Below are 22,235 nucleotides of genomic sequence, written 5' to 3'. Positions count from 1 at the left end.
AGGCAACCTTTTGAATCGTTGTTTTCTAATTCCAGATGTGATTTTGAAAGAACAAAATTAGCCACCACTAGCCACTCATGTGTAACCCATAGACTGGATATATAGATGGACTCTATGCCTCCTCCATGTTAGCAGATGAGACTTGGACTGAACTAAAGAGTCAGAACACATGTCCAAATGTTCTGCCATGTGCAAGATGGCCGTTGGATATTTTGATTTAATTTCTGGATAGTCTGAGGAAGGAAAGACGTGTCATCCATCTTGACATACAATCTATGGTTGGCAGCAAGCACCTATTAAGATGCATTTATTAGTCCCAAATACATGCACAGACATGCAAAGGCACACTCATGCAGGTAGGGAAATTCAATCTCTGCTTTTGACCCATCTGGTGCAGTACACACAGAGCAGTGAGCGACCATGTACGGCGCTCGGGGAGCAAGGTGCCTTGCTCAGGGGCACTAGACAGGGTAGGGAGACTCTTGGATTTTTGGACAGATATATCCAGGTTCGTCTTTTGTTGTCTCTCCGTGGAGTCGAACCAGAGACGAACCAGAGACTTTCTCTGCCCGTAGTCCAAGTTTCTGCTACTAGACCACCGCCTCTCCCTTTGAGTATTTTTATTTTATTATTGTTTATTTATTTTATAAAAACACATATTTTATTGTTTTGTAATTGTTCTTTCTTTTTACTACTTAACTAATGTACTTTTGCTTCTGAAATAACTTTTTTTTAAAAGGAAGTTTACACAATAAACTTTATACATTTTTAATACATTTCTGTTAGATTAGAAATGTACCAATACAGTTTTCGTTTTCTTGTATCTGTGTTTCTTTTCCAGCCTTAATAATGAGAAGTATGGTTTTGCACATTTTAGGTCTTATTATTGGTCTGAATTAGCTGGAATTAGCTTATTGTGTGTGTTTGCCTTTCAACCTGCCTGCTGTTAGCACACATTACCTGGTAATAATAGACTCTGACAAAAGGGATTATCCCATCTTACTAATGCAGTGGGAGAGTAATCTTGACACACTCAGACTCTCCTCCAATCACTGCAGTGCCGCAGCACACTGCGTGGCACTTCTGCCTTCAGAGCACGTTCTAGCCCGGGTGCCGACTGGCATCTTTGCTTTCAAGCTTAATTACCTGCCAAGATAGACCAGCGGACACACGGAATTATACATGTGTGATGATATGATGATACCAACACATGTAGGCAGGGTGGGGTGCTGTGTGGTTGTAGGATGGATGGTGTGTGTGCATGCATTTAGATGATATGGGGATTTTATTCTTTGTTTATTTTAAGCGCCTTTTCAGACAAGCAGTGGACTCTGATTTTCCAGAGGGGCTGTTTGTGAGAACGCTAATGTCCAGGCGAGCGAGTTGGCTTGTTGAGAATGTTTCTAACCTTCGATGGATGCAAAACTGAAAAATTAGGTTCTGGAGTTTATTTTCAAAAAAACAGCATTAGAGATTCTTTGTTTTAAATTATACAGACTCTTCGATCACCTGTTAAACAAGCACCCAGTTTTTAGACTGTATCATTCTACTCTGTGTCCCAATATGTCTGTCAGCAAACAATAGCTGGTCTGCTTCCAAATCTCCCTCTTTAACCATTTCTCTTTCTTTTTGCTTCTCTCTTTCTCTTTGTGTCCCAGTCGACGAAGAGGCCCTGAGGAAGAAGATTTCTGTTGAGCTGCACAAAGGCTTTGAGGAGGAGAGGGCCAAGGCAGAGCAAGAGCTGCAAGCCTGGTAAGATACACACACACACACACACACACTCATGCACAAACATTGGTTATGGCCTTGAATGGACTGGTTGTGTTAAACTTATTTTTGTTGTGTTTTACTTCAGAATCAAGTGTTTCCCTTTTTAGCTGAAATCAAGAGATGAGTTTGCTGTAAAATCTGAATCTCTGCTGCTCCTTGTGTGCAGCTCTCTCTACCCATTTCTCCTCTTCCCTCTATCTTCCTCCTTTTGGATCATGAATCACGGTACAACACGAGTGTCAACTCCTGCACCCGGATTTCATTATAAACGGAAGACGCTCTCTGATTTGACTATTTTCCGCCCTCATTAATAGTCAAAAAGGTCAGCAGCAGACTTTCCGATTCCCACTGTTTCCAATCTGCCTCTCTTCCGAAGCACATCAGCACTTTTCCCTGCCTCTATTTCTGCTTCTTCCCTCTCCTTTCTGGATCAATTAATCATGCCTGAGAAAGGGGGGAGCGTTCTTCAGGTAATTTCCTGGGTGTTGAGTGGGTGATCAATTAGACCTTCACGATGAAGAAACACCCTCTTGGTGTGAGGAGCGTGTTCCATTCTCTCCTCTCTTCCTGTCATCTCCTGTGCTCTCCTCTTCTCTTTTTGACCCTGAAGAAGCAGGTGCACATGCTGTAATGTCCGATAATCGTGTTGCTCCCCCCTTTCTCGAACAGACCTGGATGTTCTCCAGCAGACCCCTCATTGAACAGCCGTGATTAGGCACTAAATGCACTATTGTACTGTATGAGGGGGACACAACCTTTCTGTGTCCAGGAGGAGGTAGTAGTGCTAGCCGAGTGATTAGCCTCGTTTTTTAGGCTCATTCAGGAAGAGAGAAATTAATAAGTGGTGTTGAGAAATCATTTGTCGATTGATTTCTCTTTCTCCCCTGGCTATTTTTTTGTTTTTGTAACCACTTCCTGCAGTTCACTTATTGATGTCTGTTCAGTAAGTGCTTCAGAATTACGCCCTCCTTGCAATTAATTGAAATCATGTTGGCTTTCAATCCCTCCATTTTTGTTTTTCTGTGTTTTTTTGTCACATTATTTTTGTTCAATTTGTGTTTTTGTGAGTGTGTTCTCATGCACGTGTGACCATTTTCCTTGATAATAGTTTAATAGGCAGTAATCATGGGCCAGGTGCTGCTCAGTGGTGGGTTTTGTCTGGAGTCAGAAAGTCATAAAATAAATCACAATGTAATGATACTGAGGTAGAAACACTTAATGTACTAAAGCATAATTACTTCAGCCGAGGATGTTATGTTTTCACCCCTGGTTTTTTTGTTCGGATTCCAGGATTTTAGAATGTTCTTTTGTGTTGTGAGATGGGGTGTTTTTTTTGGGCAATTTTAAAGGGAATAATTCATGCATCATGATGACAAAAATTAGGCATTATTGGGACTGATATGTAGAGTGTGTGCAAGTTGGTGCACATTGATTTGAATAAAGGGGATTTTTCTGCCTTGGCAGAGGTACACATTCTATTGATTATTCTGCCATTATAGTTTAATTGTTTGTTCTTACTCTGCAGAAACTTCTTTCCAACAAAAAGTGGCTCAGGAATGAATTTAGTCATTATATTATTTTCCTTTAGGGCAATCCAGCACATCATTGTTTTTTATATGATCACAACAACCTCCCACACCTCTATACTTCACGACAGAAAAAGGCTCCCACTTCATTTTCTGTCACCCCAGTTCAGATTTTCTGTTTTCGTTTGGTAACTTTTAAGAGTTTTTGGTTGTTGAAGGCAAACATGGCCCAGGGATTTTGGCCTTGGCTGTGCTAGAAGAGCAGCAAAGAGACAAGATAACATTTGTTTTGCGCAAGTTGAAGGAAGATACATTTTGTCTGTCTGAGTTTATTAGAGCTCAGCTAGAAAGGCCACACAGTGTCTCACTAGTTGGGGAACCCCTGCAGTGAAACTGCTGCACAGCTTGAACGCAGGGAAATGGAAGAATATGTGAAAAAGCCCACGTCAGTAGGAGAGAGTACAAAGACAAGCTATACAATAACCACATCATGTTCAACCCCAAAATGGCTCCTGCACTTTGTTGGTTGTTAAAATGTTCTTAACACATATTGCTTTGATGATCATTTATGTCCTTTTCATAATAAAAAAATGCAGATAGGAAGTCCTGCTTCCTAATTCATTGTTTGAGTACTTCTGGCAATTTATTTAACAGCAGCGGTCTGACAGGAAATGACATTGTGGACAAACTTTCTGATTACATTGTTAACTTGGTTATTCCATCCAGAGCAGTTTTTGCCGTTTAGAGCAAACCAGATTTCTGGAAATTTTCAGGAACAGTGGTGTTTAGATAAGGCAGTATTTCTTCTGTTTGGCTTCAGGTCCACAGATGACAAGAGAGAGATGTGGGTCTGCATGTTTTGCTGTGCCAGGCGTGAAGTAAGGGCTGTGTGAAGAGTTCATTTGGGTGCAGCCTTAAACTCATTTGTAGCAAGGAGCGGCTGCAGGGAGCAGATTTGCCTCTGCCGCTTCTCTGTGAGGCAGCAGAGCAGAACGACTCAGAGAAAGGGATGAGAGAGAAGGAGGGATGAGCGGGGGCTGGAGAACGCGCACAGCATTCTGTCTCCCCTCCCTCAACCCGACTCATCCCGTGTCACCATTCGATCCAATTCTTCTCTGTGTTATTCTTGCACCTTTCCCTCCATTTCTTTCTCGTCTCTTTCTCCTCCTGTCTCCTGTTCTTTTCCTGTTTTTCTCCAGCCATCAGCCATCGTTCTCCTCCCCCTGCCCATACAGAGCACACTTACATGTCACAGTTGTGCAACTTATGCCCATTATTTCAGCATGTAGTCATGCAGCTTGTTTTTCGCTCGTGTGATTATAATTACATGTCAGACTTTTGAATGAGAACACTGACCTTACCCCGGAGCCTCTGTTTTCCTCTCTGTGTTACCCAGGCAGCCTGTTAAATTGTTTATTGCTCCCGGATCAAATGGAGACAGATAGCAGAGCCTATAGATTTTTACATTTTGTTTATTTATATAATTTATCGTTAGACAGAAATACAGGTACTCACACACACAAAGTAGAAAGCCTGAGGTGACCAGCAAAGAAAAACTTCCCGAATCCTACCCGATTGTCAGGAGTATTTCTGGGGAGTTGTGATTCTTCTTTAAAAATCTGCCTGAATCAGCAGCATCACAGGTCTTTGATCAGATTCTCTTACCGCACTTTCTGTAACTTCATGATATTCTATCTGTGACTACTGTCAAAATCGACTACACCCTTCAAACTCTACAGCCCCCTCACATCCGTGCTAATAGTAATAATCATTACAATATTAATAATACAATCAATCAAAATAAACATGGCAGTAGTGCTCAATATAATAAACATCATTATAATATACAAAACACTTACTGCTCATCTATTACCACCTTACAACAGCAACAGATGTGTGTTCCTTTTTCGTCTCTGGATATATGTATCTGTGTGTTCTTCATCCTTCCTTTTCATTATCTGCATTAAAGGTAGGGTTGGTAATCCAGGAAAAGTTGGCACTATAAGGCTACAGTTTGAAAATATGTAACGGATACATCTCATCCCCTCCTATCAATTCTCTCGTCAAAACACGTGATATTTGCACTGTCTGACAACTGCTAGAGGCTGACTCGCTCTATCTATCAGAGGCTATTGTTTCCGACTTGTTAATCCCGATGAAATGATACGTCGACAACTTCATTTATTGATGGATATCGGGACATGGAGAAGATTTCAGAACTAACTTACCGACTCTATCTTTCATAAGATGTAGTGCAATTTCTAACTTTATCCCATTGTTGTTCAATTCCGTCGTTTTCACTTCATAAGGAAATGTTGAACAGTACGTACACTGTTTAACAAAAGGGGAATCAAGTCTTTGTTCTGTGGCCTGTGGTTGACCTGTGTAGTCAGTTATACTTTTTGGCTCTTATCAACTAGGAAATCTGCTGGTTGCAGTATAACTCAACGTGATCTGATATGAACGGATAGAATCAGTCGGTTCAGGAGAAATTTGATGACATTTCCAACCATCTCAGAGTTTAAGCTCTGTTAGCTGCGCCATGATAACCATCAGGAAGCTGAACGTATTCCAGTACATGGACTGTTTGCTGTTGGGAGTCTGAGCTTTATACCGCTGATATTATTCTACCTTTACCTCTGATGAGGCTTGATTGTAGCATTAGCAGTTAGCTCTAACTGTGGATATAGTAGAGGGAGATGAGAAAATGTCTTTTATGCTCCTTTCTGAACTGTGAAGGATCTTTAAATGAATCCCCACCGTTCTCCGTGCTCCATACATTTAACTCTGCTCCCAGCCTTTCTAACACCACTGCACAGTCAGGTGTGGTGTTTATGTTTGTGTGTGTTTATGTGTGTCAATGAGAGTGCATAGCTCCATAAAATATTCATGGCCAGCATTCAGCCACATTATTCCTAACATCAATATTGCATCAGGCCTTTAAATGCCTTTGTTTCAAGGCACTTGGGTCGAGCCTGCGCTGTTATGCAGGTCTGTCAGAATCCGTCCTGGCAGGCAGAGTATATTGAGACACATGTTGTGTAGATGACATGTAGACAACTGGAAGCATTAATGGGCGAAGAAAGAGGAGACAGAAGCAGAAACTGATGGATGGGTAAAAAGGGGAAAAGCCAGGAGACGTGAATATATTTACTTTTTGATATTCGTGCAAGGGAAATAATATTAGATGTGATTTTCTGTGGAGCACTTGGATGATGATGGTTTCGCCCCCGCTTTTTTAACACGTCTACATTAATCATTGTTTCTTGCAAAGCATGTGTATGTGCAGAGACGCACATACCTGCACAGCTTGTTCAGAAGTTGCAGCATCTCCAGTCAGTTTAAGAAGTAGTTTTCCTAAAAGAACTGAAGCATCCTCCTGTACTTCTGTTCAAGGTCACCCCCCCCTGAAAAGTGAGGTACTCCTCCCGGAAATGGCCGAAACAGTCCAACCCACTCGCACTCCGCTCCTCTCCAAGTTAATGATACATCCCCGGTCCGGCCTTTCCATCTTACTGTTTTCAAGACTCGATCCACTGAGCCATCAAAACACAGGTTACCGGGCCAAGATTATCCTCCTTCTCTTTCCTGCAGCATCCCCCCCCCCCCCCCCCCCCACACACACACACACACACACACACACTTCTCCTCGGAAGGCATTATGTTGTTTTTTCTTTCCCATGAGTAGGTGCTGTCTTTTTCCTCTCTCGGTCTGACTCGACCATTCTTTCTCAAAGCAACCCACACTCCCCCCCGCCCCTCCTTTCCCTCCCAGTGCCAATCTTCTACAGTCGAATGAAAAATGCGTTCAATATCCCAGGGACAGGGCAATAATGACTGGAAAGCAATAGAGGTGAAGCAGAAAGATAGCATCCAGCTAGTGATAGCAGTCTTTGCTTGGGTTAGCACTTGTGAGGAAGTCGGTAGACAGACTTTTTTTTGCTGGGCTGTCCATTCTCTTGTCCTCATCGCTCACACTTGTCCAAGTTGTAGCTTTTGGCCACCATTCGTTTATCATCAGAGGATTGCCAGCTTTCTTAATCTGACAAAACACACAAAAAATGATCTTGATCAGTGGGTACAGCTTTTTTATGTTAAGTATAGCTGCTTTTCTATGTGAAAAACACAAATTTGAACGAGTCAGATACCTTCTCCACACTTTCCTTTCGTAGCCAATGAAAGAACGTTAATGATGCAGCAGACATGAGCCTGGAATAATACAAATATCTCAGATGTAAAGGTGACATACATGTAGAAGGTGCCGATGAAGATGTTAACTTGGAAAGACAACAAGATTCAAGAGCTTTTGGAGTTACGGACCAACATTGGTGAAGATGTGCTGTAAAAAACAATTGTCCTGTCCTCAGTTTTGAAATGGTCTCTCCACAAGTGAAAGGCAAACTCTGAAATGTCTTGACCAGATGTTTCAAGTTCACACCAGAAAACCACTCATGTTTATCCGTGCCTGCTTCAGTTCTGCTTCTCCGTCTGTCATTGGGTTTCTGTTGCAGAGCAGGTAAACAAAAGGAGATTTGGTTCTCCTGTCTGGAGTGTCAGTGTTGCTGACAGGTGCGTAGCAGGAAGTTGGTTTTGCTTGGAGCAAAGTTTTATGTGTCAAAGAGACAGTTTATTTAATCAAACATTGCTGCGATAAATAACATTTATCCAAATTGGAAAACCTTCAACTTCATGTCACAGAGAATGAATATTGGTGCTTTTGCTCTCCCACATGACCACCACCCAAGTCCCTTTCTAAGAACTCTGTTTATCGTTCCTTCACTCACAGTTGGAGCAATGGCTAAAGCCACAGCTTCGTGAGTAAAGGTAGCTTAGGTACATTAGCAGTGCAGGCAGGGAGGCGTGGATCGGTGGGAAATGGTGAATGTAAAAGACCATTAGGAGGCTCCCTGTATGACTGTGTGTGTGTGTGTGTCTGTGAGTTGGGGCTTGATGATGGATGGAGTGTGCTGACGTGTGCAGCCCAGTGGACTGTGAGACTGGACATGGCTGGTCTCTCTCCGTCTCCCTCCATCTCTCTCTCCCACTCTCTGCCTCACTCCCTCTCTGCTTCACTTCCTCAGGGCCAAACATGTCATGTCGCCACCACTCACGCTCTCTCCTTTCTCTCTCTCTCTCTCTTTCTTTCTCTTTTTTGGTCTTTTTCGTCTTGCCCCCCTCCCTCACTTCCCGCTCTCTGACATTTAGTGGTTTTGCCGGGCAAACGGCAGCTTTAGGATGTCAGACAGATTTTCATTTGACTTACCTGTCATCAGCTGAAAGCCAAAAGTGCAAGGTTGTGATAAGTTAGTTAGTTCGCCATCAGGATTCATCACTGTGTACATTTTGGGTACATTCACAGGTGAGGGGAAGAAATTAATCCATCACATTGACAATATCAGGAAAACAGCCATGAGGTTGAAAATGCACAAACTGTATCTTTGCCACACACCTGACAGCCAAGATGGTTCACTTAAATCATAATGATAAGCAATCAACGAACCTGACGAGACAGCATATGAGTCATGCACTCCAATTTACCATTTATGAATATCAAAACATTTTCTTTCCTATTAAAGCACGACTTGAAAAATGATGGAGACGGAGGAAAATGTTTCATTCTGAACAGATTTTCTGTCGTAGACTGTTTATAAAGATGGACGACGCGTCTCCCCTCGCTTTTAACTATCCAGAAACGAAGCAAAAATAGAACATATTTAAACCCTGTCATCATGTGCAATAGCTGTCGAGGTATGGAGCTGTGGGGCCGGGGTCCCATTGATACACGCTCTCAACCAATCGCGACTCTGTCTCAGTTGTCAATCATCATATTTTACCCAGTTTTTATAGCATCAGTGTGATGAAAACTACGTAATATGACAGAAACCATCTTTGAGAAAAAAGTGTTTGTTGTTTAATTTTACTTTTTGATTTGGTCCATGTCCCATCTGCTAAGATAAAGGAGGCAGAGTTTAGAAGCTATACTGCAGCCAGCCAGCAGGGGGTGACCAAGACACTTTGGCTTCACTTTTGTGGAGCTGTCATATCCTCCATCTTTATCTGCAGCCGTTGGGTTCCACACACTTGACAACCAAGATGATTCACATAAATTATCAAAGTAAGCAAGGAACAGGCCTAATTAGACAGAATGTGAGTAATGCATTCAACTAAAGTGTTTATGTATATTAAAACAATGTCACACTTTTTAAAGCACAACTTGAAAAATTATGGTGACAGAAGAAAATATTTTATTCCCAGTGAACTGACATTTAAAAACAACCGTTGGTGTATTTCCACTGTCAGACACTTAATCGTCTGGTGGATCATAGATGTCTCCTCTTTATATGTGGAGGAATTATATGGAACTATTGTTGTGTGTCTGTGAACTGCATCACACAGCCTCGCTTCACGGTATCCTCCTGCTCGTCAAGGTTACCTTCCAGGGCTCTGTTAGGATTTCCGTCAGGCTGGAGTTTATTAAGATCCTTGCCATCTCCATTCGTCTGCTCTAATCCACTCAGCCACCCGATCCGTCTGTTCTGTGTTTATTTTACCTCGCTGCGAACGTTTGATTCCTACGAGAGGAAGACGTTCAGGGTTTCAGGGACGTTCCTCCTCTTCACCAATCAAGCACACCGTCACTGAGTCGGGAAGTGCGTTGCTAGGCAACTATGAGAACCCGGTGACAGGGTTCAAACGGTGGTCGTGTGTCGGTAGAGAGCGTGGTGCCTCCGCTTACACCTCTGCTTCATTGGATTGATGATTCTTATTTTAGGCGGTTGTCTTTTACATATTCATAGTTGAAATACCTTTCAGTGTAAATTATTTGGAATTAATACAAATTGATTTGAACCGTCTGACAGAAGTTAATTGACCGTGGTACATCTGGGGCAGTCAAACTTCTACTGTTGCTTCTGAATGGTGCCCCCTCTTTGCAAGCTGTGGAACAACAAGGACACGAATGGATGAATCAGGCGTTGGTATTTCAAATCAATATACAAGTATATTGGCCTGAGTCTATTCTTCATTAGCACCATAATTGCTTTGGTGACCTTTTAATTCTTTCTGGAGACTTGATGTGCAACAGGTCAGCATTAGGTGCAACAGGTTCCTGAGCGTAGGTGGCGCTGTAGACACAAAAAGAGAAGTTGCAATGTTATATCTGCTGATTTGAAAAACAACTTAACTTAATAGTTCCACGGTATGTGCTTAATATTTTATGTGACATGTAACTAATTGATAAGGAATAGATACCTGTAATGGTTTTCAAAAGTAAATTGTTGCTAATTCTCCACAGGTTGGAAGTGGAGAAGACCCGAGCAGCAGAGCAGGCTACCGCTGACGCCCAGTCCCAGGTCCCCAGTGAAGTTTCCAGGATGCTCTCTGTGGAGCGGGCCATGGTGCAGGAGAACCTCCAGCAGGCTCTCCTAAGGGAGAGGATCATCACCGAGGACGAGAGGCACCGCGCCCAGATCTTTGTAAGTTTATGTTCTGCAACCGCTGTCAACCTTCTCCTCTTATTTTATCTTCCTAGACAGGTTTAACATTCAGTTGGTTCAAATCTGCAGCGCAGTTTCAAACAACACTTAAACTGCACGACCTTGCGAGTACCGACTCCCTGATGAGGGCCATCTTTACCCGAAGACAGGTCCCATTTCATGTTCACACGCTCCTGTTCTATCACACAGACGCACAGGGGTGAACCTATTCGCTGCACTCGACAGGTCATGCCTGGTAAAGGGACAAATGTCAGAGATATGAGTATGTGAGCGTCGTGTCTAGCAGTAACTCACAGAAGTGTCTGCGCTGGGTCAACACTCGGCCCCAGAAACACACACACAGCCATAAATCCAACCCAATCTTCTTTTCATAGTAGTTTTCATAGCGTAATACAAACTCAGAGGACAGTTTCAGTCAAATCAACATACGGTAAATAAACCCATCTACAAGATGGCCTCATCTTGTAGTTTGATAGTTTTGTCCTCTTGCACATCTCTGCCGGCTCATCCTGCTGTATTAATAAAGCTGCCTTCGTTCTGGGGCGGCTGGCGCCTTTATTTCCTGTAAATTGCCCTTGTAAACATTGTCAGACGAGCGTTCTTCACCACACACAGGCGGTGCATTGTTTTCAAAGAGAAAACACATTTTCCCTGGAGTGCGGACTGCTGTTTACAAACCTATGCTATTGATTATATAGCTCATTTCACACGCTCATCGCCGTAATAGAAAAATGAATCATTTTGTCGAGAGACAGACAGTGAGAGGAGGAGAGGAGCGTTGACGTGATACCACACCCCAGGACAAGTGTATGAGCGATCCCTCATTTGGAACGGCGATCAAATCAAAAAGAGAAAAGGGTTGTGAGAGAGAGGGAGAGAGAGAAAGGGGTAGTAAGGGAACGAGACAGATGATGTGATGTGTTTTTAGTTTTTTCCTGTTAGTTTATTTCTGTTGTGTTTCTCCGGGGGGAAGAAACGGCTCAAATGATGGGGAGGAAGGGCGAAAAGTATCACCTGCTTCGTATCTGTTATGTGTGAAGCAAGGTGTTGGATGTTATTGAACTGATCACACACGCTCTTTGTGCATGTCATTGCCTGCATCCTCCAGAAGTACAAACTCCCTCTACTTTTCCTCCTCTACTCCCTGAAGCGCTTGCCTGGAGCCTTAGGGCTAACCTAGGGACATTAGCAGCCTTTGAAACTGCAGTTAGCAAGTGCTGCAGCTGCTGTGCATTCTCTATCAGCCTTTCTTCCACGGCTTGTCTTTTATTTCTGTGTTTTTTTAATATAAATTCTGTTGAATGTGTCTTTTCTCCGTCCAGTTTGTTCCCACTTCCTGAAATAATGCATATTACAGCAAAAGGAATCCCTGTCTGGGAGTTTTACCGTTTTAAAACCGTGTGTGTGCGTGTGATAATTTCCTCCATTTGAGCATTCTTTTTGGAGTGCTGGATTTTTAATGGAATCCGGCGCCATGCCGCTTTTTCCTTTTTTCTTATTTTATTCACCACTCATGTAATTGTCAAGTCAGAAGCTTCTACACCAGCTACTGTTCTTTTCAACTGGAAATGGAGTTTTCTCCATTTTTAAAAGGCAGCCTCTCTCACAAGACATCTCCTACCCATTGTCATTTCCCTCTGCGTTTGTCAAACTCCAGGATTGTTCGCTCCTACCAAAGGGAACTCGTGTTTGATGAAACATAATGTTTTCCGGGGCCGTGATCTGTCGTCCTTCCACTGCCTGTCTTAATGTGACACTTCATATCTTTTCACCCAAAAGAAGAAAATGGCACGATATATTCAAACATTTGAATATAATATATCTAGCTATTTGCAAATTTTCACGTGACATGCTTTTAACTCTGATCAAATACCGAACCCTTTCTCCATATCTTATACCCAATAAATTAGATTTACATTGTGGTAGAGCCCATAAGGTTCAGTAATTGGAAGGTGAAATTGGTTCTGATTGCTGTGCAAAGTCAATAAGTTGATGGAGAGCGAGCTCCTGGGAGAGAGGTTGTGGTTTGCTGTACTAAGCACATAATCTGGTGGCTGATAAAGCTTTCAGAGGTGATTTGTTCAGTCCCTTTTCCCCCCAGTAAACCTGTTAACACCTCCATGTATTATCGTATTTGTTGTGCTGTTATGTCCTTGAGCGATCAATCAGGTCATTAGATTGAATCAAAGATTGGTCTCTTTGTTCCTACCTTTCTTCAATACTTAGTCCGCAGGCTGAATTTCAATGCGGAGAGAGAGTGCAGTGCTTTTGTCCTTATAATAATGATATCTATGATTGTTTTGTTGTTAGAAAGACCCCTTGAAATGCATATCAATTCAAGTTTCCCTGTGTGTACTCCAAGTTAGTTTGAAATCCGAAAAACTTCTGAGAGATGCTCATTGGTGCATTGTGCTGCGTTCCCTCAAAATTACTGAAACAATTGAGTGTTTTGAAGAGTGCCGGATTTATCTCAGCCCCCCCCGGCAGTTGCGGTGTCAAGAGAAATGACATTGTGTTTTTCAGTCTCGTGGAAAGCAAAGAAGTTGGGAGAGAATCGACTACATGGGTAAACATTGCGTCTGTCAACAATTGATCTATCTGTTGTGGACTGTTCCCCCCCCCCCACTGGTTTAATATAGACAGAAGATAGAAATGAGAAAACATGGGAAAAATAAACAGGGATGACGTTCTGACCTGATTTGAACTGGGAACCAGTGCAGGGACAGTACGTCTGAACCACGACGATGCCCTGAAGTGCTGCCAACCTCCAGCTAGGAGAGGATAATCTATAGAAAATAAGGAATTGGATAAATAAGTTGTCACAATTAAGATGATGTTATTGAATTAGTTCTTTCCTTGAGCCACAGTCATATTGACCTCAAATTGTTTCTTAATGGATCGGGAATTGACCTGTACCCACGTTCACTTGCACTGAAAAAACATTTGTCTATAGCGGCTGTTCTCGTGTTCTTTTGTCCGGCACGGTATTGATTTGTCCCCCTCATTAAGACACAGGTCACGGTGAGCGGCAGGACCCCCATACCTTCCCTCCTCTACTTCACACACAATGTGTGACGCTGGCGAGCCGTTATGCCTCCCCACGCTCGCCTATAATGGCCATAACCTTCACCGCCTTAGCCGCACCAATTAAATTGACACCCATTCTAGAGAATTGCCCCCAGACTTGGGATTAGACCAGAGTTGGGTATCATTTAGATTTTATTGATTTAGACTCCGCTTATAGATCCTGGTTCTTTTTCTATCGCGTTTGAGATCCTTGCCATATTAGATACTGAAAGAAAGTAAACTGAATGGAAAGCTGGAGGCAAATCCCCTGTGAATGCAGCATATTTTAAAGAAGTATACTTAACAGTAATATGTTCAATTGTTTTATAAATAATGGGATAAAATAAAAAGGATTAAAATGATTTGCCTCCCTCTCACATGCAAGTTGAAATGTACATATGTTTTAACCTGTTTAAATGAGTTGAATGACATAAAAATGTTGAAGCAAAGTGTTTTTCATATCTGTTCTTATAGCAAACAGTTTCAGGCAGGTATACCAGCCATTATTCATCATATTTATATTTATAGTATATATCCTATATTGCTGCTTGTGGAACTGCTTGTCATTTGTCCTTTTCCAACGCCAGTCACTCCCCTCCCCTCCCTGACAGGCTGACGGTCAGTAGCCAGCCACCAAGTCCACCAGTAATTGAAACTTCCCAGCAGCGTGGGTGTGTGTTTGTGTGTTGTTGTTGTTGTTGGGTATCCGCGGGTTCTGTTGTCTGAGGGTAACATGTTCGGTGTCAGCGCTCACACATGTTCTGCCACTCAGGGGGGAACCACAGTTAAGGTACAGGGAAAAGCAGCACACACACACACACACACACACACACACACACAAACACACACACACACACAAGGGGGGTTATGGTATTTAGAAGCAATCAGCTATTATAAGAATAGCATAACGAGGACGATCACTAATTGAATATTTAACATTTTAATGAGGCGTAGATTTTTGGAAAGTTGTATTTCTCATTTCATTGCGTATGCTGATGTCTGCTTTGTCCAGAGCAGGATCATTTCCTGGATCACAGAGGCTCTAAATAACAGGGTCAAGCTTGACAAATTAACTCTGAAAAATAAAACAATGGATAATGTATCACTGCGTTGTTTATCTTCAACACGCATGACAGCCAATAAAAAAGTCCATTTTCCCATCATGTGATCATTCAGGGGGGGGTTGTTTCTGAGACGATAGCCTGGTTTCAAGGACCTGATTGGTGGCTTCCTTAGAATAATTACACTCAAATAAATCATTCATTACAGGTCAATTAGCGCAATAATTAAACAAAAGCATCAATTAGGAGTATATGATTCTGTGGTGGATACCGGCGGAAAACAAAGCAGACAACAGCGTATGAGCGCTACAAATGTGATCTTGTCTTTATGTACCGACAAATAAGAAGTATTGACAGAGACATACGAGCAAACAGCATGAACGAGTCACGCAACTCTTTTATTCACAGTCTACATCCATCTGTCACTCCCCACATCTGTGTTTTAATGAAACCATAGACTTCCGCCCGTCCCCTCTTTTGATTTTCAGCAACACTGCTTCCCCGCGGAGGCAAAACGGGTCCAGTTGGCCAATCAATCACCGGCCACAGCATCTCACCTAGACACAGGCTCTAACCCCCGAGGCAGACTTTTCAATCAAACCCGGAGTCATCAATCTTTCCTAGCTCCAAACAGTGGCCTGGGTGGGGTCTATACCTGGCGGCGGTGCTTTTGTCTACCGTTGTCAACTGGTCCAAAACACTCAGATCTTACATTTACTTTGGCCGTTTTTTTTCTAATTTGAGATCTTAAGCTGACACTGTGAGTAAGGGAAGCTGTGAACATTATATCAATGTCCAACTCTCAAAAAGTATTTCAAGGAATTTAGTCCACAAACTGTTATTAAAAGGTATTTTAAAAGTCTTTCAAATGCTAAAATGTATTAAATCTCAAAGTAATTTGTAGCATCTATGTTTAAGATAATATACCGATTGCTTCCGGATTTACTTTTACTGGGTGGCACAGTGGGGATGCAGAAAGGTGGAGGGGAAGAACGGTGATGTAGTGGCTAGCTCTTGACGCACAGCAGGAAGGTTCAAATCCCAGTTTGTCAGAGGGATTGGCTCCAGCTCGGTCACGACCCTCAGAAGATAAATGGTGAGATGATGGATGGATGGATCAGAATAGCTGAAACCACAAAAACTTCTTTTAAATAGTACCCCAACTAGTTACCTTAAGCTGCAGGGACCTTGCATTATACAGAGAGGTGTTTCTGTGTGATGGATATAATTGATATACCCTCATTGATATAAATGGAGTGGAATAGTAAAACTCCTCCGTATAACCCAATGCAATTAATCAGAATCCTTGAAATGCACCAGCAGCCTTCGAAATGATCATACAGTTGAATAAACACCTCCATGAAACATAATAACCTTCATGAAGGTAGGATTTATTCCAGGACTCTTGTTTTAGAATGAATTGGGTTTTATTATGCTGTAGTCTTGTATCAGTCCATGTTTATCACTTTTTCACAAAGTTGCTTTTGTTGCTCGCTCTGTCTGCATGTTTTACTTTTTCTCTCTCTCCTATATATACACACAAACACATATATACAGACACAAACACAAAAACACACACCCACACACACAGACACAAAGACACGCGCATACCAGTTGCTAATGTGATTTTCCGTGATTCTTCCTCCATCCCCTGCTTTCACAGCGAGGAATAACGCAGCATACCTACACAGACACAAACAGCATGTCCATCCTGTCAGGGCTCCCGGAGAAAATCAGCACCTAGTCTCTCTGTATGTACTCTGTTCCATTTGATGCTTGGCTGGCTTGAAAATGACTTTGGGTAAAGCTTAACATTTTTAATGCAGCAAGCCCCCCCCCCCCCCCCCCCCCCCACCCACCCCTACTCTCCCGCTCTGCTCGCCGTGCCACTCGTCTCCCTGCCTCCCCTCTGAAAACTGTCTCCAGCATATGTCCTGCTTCTTTTTTTTTTTTTATGGCAAATCTTGTGTACTCGAGTTGCGGGCGGGTGCATTTTAGATACAGATGACTGGACCTGGCTGATAATGGGCCGACAATTTAATTTCCCAGGTATTAAAGGAGACTTGCTGGGTTTTGAATTGGTGCCTGTGGGTGGTATTTAGAAAAAAAAGGAAAACTGTATTTCCTTCCTCTCTAAACTTATTACTTTTCTCTCCACATCACAGAGTATAAGGGAGATTGGAGGAAGAAAAGGTCCTCGTTTCTTTTTACGTTTGAATGAGATAAAGGGAGGTAGTGGTACACTGTGATTTACATATATTTTGGATTTGCTCAGCTCGCCAAGGACAAATTGCATCCTATCTCTGGCTACAGTTCTCTGAGCTGTTGTAGGAGTAACCCCTGCAAGGCTTCGTGTAACTGGATTTGCGAGAGCTGTCAGTCTGTTTGATTAATGTGGATTTAAAAATGACTTTTCCTGGTGCTGTTGCTGTGCCGATGGATTAAAGCAGGGGTTGGGGTGATGTGGTAAAGATTACGGGTTTGGACCTAAAAAGCTGAGGGAACCTTGAAGGAGTAGAAGCAGCAGAATGATGTTGTTCCTCCAGCTTATTACGATTTGTCTGCAACACAGCGGCGTTGTATTGCCAGTCAACAAGCCGCTGTACCTGTTTCCTGTCAGATGCTTAATTGTTTACAGCACTTGAGAAAGTCATTACCTGAGTATTTAGCTGTTCACAAATGAAGTAATTACGTTGTGATCAGTCACTGTGGATATTAATACATTTTACGAGGCACCATTTGAATCCAAATACCTTTCACTGTTTGTCCTGATATCCTGAAACTTTTTGGAAATGCTAACTGTTTTCTCCGAGGATTCAGAATAATGAAATGTTTGTGTTCTGTGAGAGGTCAGTTTAAATGAGCAGATATTCTGTCTGCACCAGTGCCTTTTCGATCCCCCCCCCCCCCCCCCCCTTCACTGACAGTGTTCTGTACACATGTGTCAATTCTTTCCCTTTTCTCTCTCGCTGTTATTCTCTCTCTTACCTTTCTAATTCCCCGACTCTCGTCTTGGAGGGTGTCCGTTCAACCGTCCTTTACATATCTCTGGCCGTTACCTCACCCCCGCCAAGGCTGCGGTGCCCACACACTGTGCCAGTGTAAGAGTTAGACAGGAGGGCTGGCTGTAATTGGCAGAGCCCCCTGGCTGGCACTCTGCGCCGGGCCCTCACCCTGTCAGCTAATTGGCACCGCGAGCTGCCAGCGGTGGGGCCGGGATACGGCAGCACTCGATTGATGGATGGATACCGATGTCACGGAACCCTCTTTCTGACGAGAGAGCGCGTACAGTTAATTTACTGCCTCAGCCTCACTGGGCTGTGTATGTATTTATGTATGAATTGATCCTCATTTGTTCTTAACATTTTGGAAAGCTGATTACAAGTTTATTATTATGCGGGGGGGGGGGGGGTCCGCCATTGTCTGAGCGAGTGATTCATTTGACATGTGTAAATAACAACAAATTAAACAAAGACTTTTCAGTACATGCTACACAAAAGAAAATTTGAGATCTGTACATTTTCTAAGGTATAAAAAAGTGTTTTAACTTTCCATCTTCCTATACTAGGGTAGATAGGAGTTTTAAATCTGTTGTTGCAACTAAAGACAAATGCAGCAAGTGTCTAACCATCATTTTGTGAGCACCTCTCTCTCTCTGGTCATGTTAGTGAGTTTGAGAGTGGATCCTAGCAAATGTTAATAAATCCAAATAGGATTTTCCGGTTGAGAAATGGTAAATAAGCACGGATATGCTGTGACTGTCTTTGTATTAGTGATGTCTAAATGTGCATACTGTTTCAAGTTATATTAGGTCATAACTGCATTCATAAAAACCTTAGAAACCAGACTCTTAACAGTTTCACTATGGCTGAGAGTGGAAATGTGTTTGCAGCCTTTAGTCTTACTGGGAATTTCACTCAGAAACTTATTTTGGTCCGTAGGTTAGAAAAGCAAGTGTCAAGAGTTAACTTTGCAGCAGAATTGTACTTGTGTGTGTGGTTCCGTACAGTAGATACGTTGGATGTGTAATATGACAGGTATATTCCTCTTTCACGCTCGTCCCTTCCTCTTTTCTTGGTCTTTCTCCATGTTTTCCCTCTTGGCTCTGACAGGAGAGTGGTATTAATGAGGTGCTATGGAAGTGAACAGTCGGCTCAGCTAATGGTGCTAGAGGGAGACATTTTGATTGAACGATGGAAAGAACTTAAACATATAGAAAGAACAAAGAGGAGGGGAGAGGAGTCAAGAGGGCTGTGAACAGCAGAAAAAGCGGATGGGATAGAGAAACATTGAGAGAATAGAGAGAGGAGAAATGATAAGGAAATACAGAGGTGAAAGGAAAGAGAGAAATAAAAGCTATTTATCCACAAAGCAGTTTTCATACAAGGTTAGAGACTCAGCAACAGAATGGCTGTTTTCTGTCCATTCCTTTTTTAAAGTTTAATGCTGGATATAGAAAAGGAACAGGCCTTTGTTCAGCCAATGAGGTTAGTAGTTTGACCCTGTACAGATGTGACATCAAGGTCTCGGGTTGTCCAGTCACATGTAACAGAACCCACATATTTACTATATACCCCCATCTGTCATCTTCAAACACGCTAAAAACTACTTTTTGCAAATACACACGATGTACCCATGTATGTTTAATGTATATTTATTAGCATATTAAGCCAGCAAGTGGCATCTGATCATAAATCCCTCCAGACGCATGTGGAGACAAAATCGCCGACCAGATGTGAACCGATGTATTTCGAGCTGTCAACTTTTGATTGGCTCACACTACATGCATGTTAATGCCGGATAGGAGCAAGGCCTTAAAGGTGACCCTGAGTCTGCTGACATTGGCTTGATAGACAGAAGCCGAAGACGGACTCTAGCCCCCGCCTAGCTTCATCAAGCCTTGGAAGACCACCTGCTGCTGGATTGAATGAATATTAATTACACAGCGTGAGCACACACAAACATACCCTGAGCAATATACAGTATGCCCAAAGCCATATTCCCTTAAGGATTCAGTTACTTATACAAATACTAGGCTGCTCTTAAACATGAGCCCTGATTCAGGTAAAGATCCACATGCTTCCACACAGACGGGTCAGTCACATGCAGCTTGAGTGTGTCCATAGTCCAATGTCAGCTACCTACCCTGAGGTTGTCACCTTTTCTCCCTGCATGTTTTCTCCCGTTGTCCCCCCTTCTACATTCCTCTCACCTTCTCTCTGCCAGAGGTTGTTCGTGCTCTCATCCCTGCTCCACCAGCTTTCTCTCTCTGATTCACTTTCCCCCCCCAGGGACGTCTCTTGTCCAAAGGCAATATGCCGCTCTCCGCTCTCGGGTCGTTCACTGTGTCCTTTGCCGTCAAGTAAAGGAATTTTCCGCCTACATTTTGTGTGTCTGACTGAATGCATACCAGCATTCTCCACACTTGTTTTCATCTGCCACCTTCTCGCTTTTTTAACCAGGATGTAGCAGGAATTTTAAATGGGTTATATGCCCAAAGCAAACCCTGAAAAGTATTTGACTCTCTCTGGCTTCTATCATTTGTTTATTCCTCCTTTTATTCTAATTTCGTGTTGCCTTACAACTGCTGTTGGCTTGGCCCACTCTCCTTCCTTCATCTCTCTCTGCATAGCATCTTCTCCTTTCTTTACATCCTCTGCTTCTTTGTCCGTATGTTCCCATTGTTCTCTTGGCATGCCCCCCGTTCCCATCTTGGCTAAGACTTCTTCCATACATGCCCCCCGCGTCTCGGTAATGAACCCACAGCTCTTCATCTGCCTCTTCGTCTTCCCCCTGTGTGTTGGACATGACAGATGACTGGGGACCTCCAGAGGTTCACTCCCCAGGGCTCCAGATAAAGGCAGCTCCTACCGCGAGATGATCAATCAATCAGTTTACACCGTGGGCGCCTGATCAGCCAATTAATCAATCCCTGAGCCAGCAGATGTTGTTGCCGTCCCTCAGTGAAGGTGCTGGCAGTGGAGTGGTGGAGGTGGTGTCTCGAACAAAGGCTGAGGGGCCTTAAGTGTCTGGGAGTAGAAAGGAAAGTGATTTTTCATGTTCCTACCAGGATTTCAACCTTTGTGGGCTCACTGCTCCCATTTGTTTTCACTGGAGGATCATTTCTTTCCTAGCTTTTCACCTGTTATTCGCTGCCTTCCAATCCTGAGCTCATCTTAAAGGAAGCATTTTATCGGAGGGGCCTATATTCATTGGAACCTGTGAAATAAATGTGTATTTTTGAAACAACTACAGATTTAGGAGAAATGCAGTGGAGATGTAAATGTGTGTGTGATGGTTGACAGTTGCTGACTCAGCATCATTAAGGGCAGCTGGTTAAGATCAAGCCCTCTCTTGACCCTTGTTCTCAGTCAATAAGCTAAAGACTCCACCCGGACGTTTCTTTTCAACATTGCCCTTAACTAGGCAGCAGTTAAGATACACGCACAAGACACCCACGCTCACTACCTACACCTTCTGGCCCCTTGGTCCCTGTCCTGGGTAGGTCAGCCTTTTGACCCACCAGGTCACTGGTCATTACTCACTGTGCTAAGAGATCCCCTGGGAGAGTCAATCTGTCTTAAGCCTGTATCATTCTTGCTTTTTTCTACCAAGATGGTCCATGCTTCACTTTGTCGAGGAGAAAGTCAATTTACTGATGTTTTTAAATGGTGCTTATATGGGGATTGTCAAAAACACCTAGTGTCACTGGTTATACCATATTCCCAATAGAGGATAAAATATCGTAGGAATATAAAAAGGAAAATAGGCTAATATTTTCAGCAATGTAGACTGAAGGTAACTGCTTCATTCAGAGCTTCTTGCCCAATGCTAGCTTGTTTTGAATGATTGATGATAAAACTTCTTCTTTTCACTCCATTACCCTCTTTGCTGAAGAAGAGGTTGCTTTGGTTTAGTTCAAGACTTGATCTAAGATGCTTACAATTGAGTCATACTCATTATCAATATCCCCATGCTGTGCATTGCTCTAGATCTGCCCATAAAAGCTAACTTCGCTGATCTTATATGTTTTTTTTTGGTGGCCTTACCATCAAAAAGTGAACCCTCTAACCAAACTTCAACCATCACAGAATTGCTACAAGATTTAGAAGACACCCAGTGATTGGTAACTGAAACATAATCTGTAAAATGGTTTCATGAACAGAAGACAAATCAGGTCTGGTACAATGTTTGGTCTTGGTTTTGTTTTGTTTTGTTTTATCTTACAACCAGCTAAGTCTGCCTCAAAGATTCTGGGTGTTTCAAACAACACCTCCCCAACACCTCTCTGACATTGGAGTTGGACAGACTGCTTC

General features: G+C 42.8%; 1 protein-coding gene across 1 annotated transcript in view; it reads left to right on the top strand.

The window, feature by feature from the left end:
• The window catches only part of chchd3a (coiled-coil-helix-coiled-coil-helix domain containing 3a), a 62,810-nt gene that overhangs the window by 9,568 nt on the left and 31,007 nt on the right, over positions 1-22,235 (top strand). Inside the window, exons 4-5 of the mRNA XM_053415321.1 lie at positions 1,659-1,752; positions 10,591-10,771. Of these exons, the coding sequence (XP_053271296.1) occupies positions 1,659-1,752; positions 10,591-10,771 (275 nt within the window). The remainder of the gene's footprint in view (positions 1-1,658; positions 1,753-10,590; positions 10,772-22,235) is intronic.

The sequence above is a fragment of the Pleuronectes platessa genome, chromosome 22, assembly GCF_947347685.1.
Source record: "Pleuronectes platessa chromosome 22, fPlePla1.1, whole genome shotgun sequence".
Taxonomy (NCBI): domain Eukaryota; kingdom Metazoa; phylum Chordata; class Actinopteri; order Pleuronectiformes; family Pleuronectidae; genus Pleuronectes; species Pleuronectes platessa.
The sequence above is the reverse complement of the archived record's forward strand: the minus strand, read 5'-3'. Positions and strand labels throughout refer to the sequence as shown.